At 39.7% G+C, this 2,793-nt stretch overlaps 1 protein-coding gene across 1 annotated transcript; it reads left to right on the forward strand.

Moving 5' to 3' along the window:
- Positions 1 to 532: 532 nt before the first annotated feature.
- On the forward strand, positions 533 to 1,386 carry LOC133730774 (uncharacterized). The gene is made up of 2 exons (XM_062158300.1): positions 533 to 1,029; positions 1,122 to 1,386. The coding sequence occupies exons 1-2, from the start codon at positions 533 to 535 to the stop codon at positions 1,384 to 1,386; spliced, it is 762 nt and encodes a 253-aa protein (XP_062014284.1).
- The last annotated feature ends 1,407 nt before the right edge of the window (positions 1,387 to 2,793 follow it).

Here is a 2,793-nt window from a genome sequence, read left to right on the forward strand (position 1 = left end):
ATGAGATGGATCCACCAAGCACTCAAATGCAAATTGAGTTGAAGAGGATTGAGGCCAACATGAATAAGAAGCTAGACTTGATTCTTAATGCTCAAGAAAACCGGGAGCAACTCCAACCTATGTCAAGCAAGATGGTTGAGCAAGTTTGCTTAATTTGTGAGAGTGATCAACATGAGACAATGTATTGTCCAAGAGGATGTGCACTTCAAGTTGATATGGAGCAATGTAACCAAGTTGGGTTCCAACCAAGGCCAAGAAATGATCCATATAGTAACACCTACAATCCCGGATGGAGAAACCACCCTATAACTTTGTGTGGGGAGGCAATCAAAACCGAGATCAAGGGTTTGGCAATCGTGATCAAAGCCAAGGTTTTCAAAGGCCTAGTGGTGGCTATCAAGGTGCAAGCTCCTCTAACTACAACAATCATGGAGCTAACAATCAATACCAAATGGCACCTTATCAACCTCCACCTCAACCACAACCTATAGTGCCACCTCAAGAGTCATTAAAAAATCCTAGTGTGGAAGACATGTTGATGAGTTTGTTTGTGGAGAACAAGGGTAATCAAGCAAACCAAGATGAGAAGATCAATGTCTTTCACCAAAGCATGAGCAAGCTTGAGATACAAATGGGGCAACTAGCCCATGAGTTGATCCAAAGGAAACAAGGAGTGTTTCCAAGCCAAGTGGTCAACAATTCAAGGCATGAAGCCAAGGCCATCACTATTTTGAGAAGTGGGAGGCAAGTTGAGAAAAATGTGTACATTTCCACTAATGAAGAAGTTGTAACTCTAAGCGAGCCACTGGGTTTTGAAAGGAGATCAAAGCATGAGCAAGTTGTGTTGGACTACAATGAAGGACAAGATGAGGTCTTGAAGAACAACTCAAATTCCATGGCCAACCATGAAAAAGAAATGTCCAATGATCATTCAATCGAGAGACCATTCCAAAGAGGTATCACTTTTAATCCTCCTTTGAAGATTGTGCAAGAAGAAGAAGTGTCTCTCCCTTACCCTCAAGCTCTATGGCAACAAGAGAAAAAACTCAAGAAAGAGAGCCAATTAAGGGAGATGATTGATTTGTTCAAGAAGGTTCATATAAACATTCCACTCCTTGAAGCCATGAAGACAATCCCACTTATGCTAAGTTCTTGAAGGATATGTGCATGAAGAAGAAGAAGTTCAAAGAACATGAGCAAGTGGCTCTTTGTGAAGAATTAAGTGCTATCATTCAAAGAAAGCTTTCACAAAAGCTCAAAGATCCGGGAAGCTTCACTATTCCAAGCAAGATTGGAAAAACTACTTTTGACAAGTGCTTGATGGATCTTGGGGCAAGTATCAATTTAAAGCCCTACTCGGCTTTGAAGAAGCTTGGTCTTGAATGAGCTTTGAAACCAACTTCATTCACTCTCCAATTGGCGGATAGAAGCGTGTGGTATCCTAGAGGAATCTTGGAGAATGTGCTTGTCAATGTAGCAAAGTTTGTGAGACCGACGGATTTTATAGTCTTAGACATGGAGGAAGCCCCCATAGTTGGCAATGAGCTTCCTATCATCTTTGGGAGAGCTTTCATGGCCATCGCCGGTGTCAAGATTAATGTGAAGAAAGGCATCATGAGCATGCAGGTGCTTGGAGACAAAATCAAGTTCCAAATCTTTCCTCTCCTTCAAATTCCGGATGACATGAATGAATGCTACTTTTTGGGTTACTATGGAGAGGCAAGAGTAAAGGGAGATGAGAAAAGTAAGAAATAAGCTTGGGCACCTCTTCCGGTCTTACCATGTTCACAAGGCTTTGAGTCACTCCTCACCCCCATCAAGAAGAAGAAACAAATAGGAGATTGCTCAAAGGAGCACTTGTTGACATGAGAGCTTGCTTGGGAAGTTCAAAGAAGGTGAACAAGGGAGATGGTTGTCTCAAGAAGCCCCCTTGAGTGAATCAAGGGTCAACGGACCGGAAAGATGTCTTTAAAGCAAAGCCCTACTTGGAGGTAGCCATGCTCATGATGCAAGATGAAGGACAAATAAAACTCTTGAAATAGCACCAAAGATGACAAGTTTGGATGGCAAGGTTTTGGCCTTGTTTGTTGGTGATTGAAGGTGTTTATAATGTAGATCATGGTTTTCAAGGGGGAGTTTCTCTCAATCATTCACTTGCATTTTTCATTTTCATGTCTACTTAGTTGTTTGTTGTGTTAAAAATTTAAGTTTGGTGAGTGGTTTTGAAAAAACAGAGCAAACGATCGATCTCTTGTTCGAGACGATTGATCGATTTGAGTGACTGAGAGTAAGGCAGTTCTAAACGATTGATCTTTCAATTGAAACAATCGATCTCAAGCCCTCCCAAAAAAAAAATTAGTTATTAAACGATCGATCTCTTCATGCAAACAATCGATCGCAAAAAAAAATAAAAATAAAAATAAAAAATTTGTTTTTTGTTTTGTTTTTACTTTATTTTATTTTGTAAATCCCAATGTTTTAGGGGGAGACTTCATTGTAGTTGTACCTTCATGATGCTTTTAGCCATTCTTTTTGCAAATTTTTATGGCTAAGCTTTTGTTCATTCACTTTCATATTCTTGATGCATGATGGTACTTTTGTTTTCTTTTTCACCTTAATTAATATTTGAATAATGTTGGGTTTGATGTAGATTTTTTATGGAGAATTTCTTGCTCAATGATGATACTTGGCACTATTGGAGTTGGATTGCAAGGCCCTTGCCTTGTTGGTTATTGTTGGTGTCTTGCTTGGAATTCATGGTCTTCAAGGGAGAGAAATTTCTAACTTACTCTT

The sequence above is a fragment of the Rosa rugosa genome, chromosome 2, assembly GCF_958449725.1.
Source record: "Rosa rugosa chromosome 2, drRosRugo1.1, whole genome shotgun sequence".
NCBI classification, from domain to species: Eukaryota; Viridiplantae; Streptophyta; class Magnoliopsida; order Rosales; family Rosaceae; genus Rosa; species Rosa rugosa.

What these genes read in the sequence shown, in the direction of transcription:
- LOC133730774 (XM_062158300.1), top strand. Translation starts at nt 533, where the DNA reads ATGTTGATGAGTTTGTTTGTGGAGAACAAGGGTAATCAAGCAAACCAA. An exon ending in CCTTACCCTCAAGCTCTATG is followed by an intron (nt 1,030 to 1,121) that starts GCAACAAGAGAA and finishes CACTCCTTGAAG; the next exon opens with CCATGAAGACAATCCCACTT.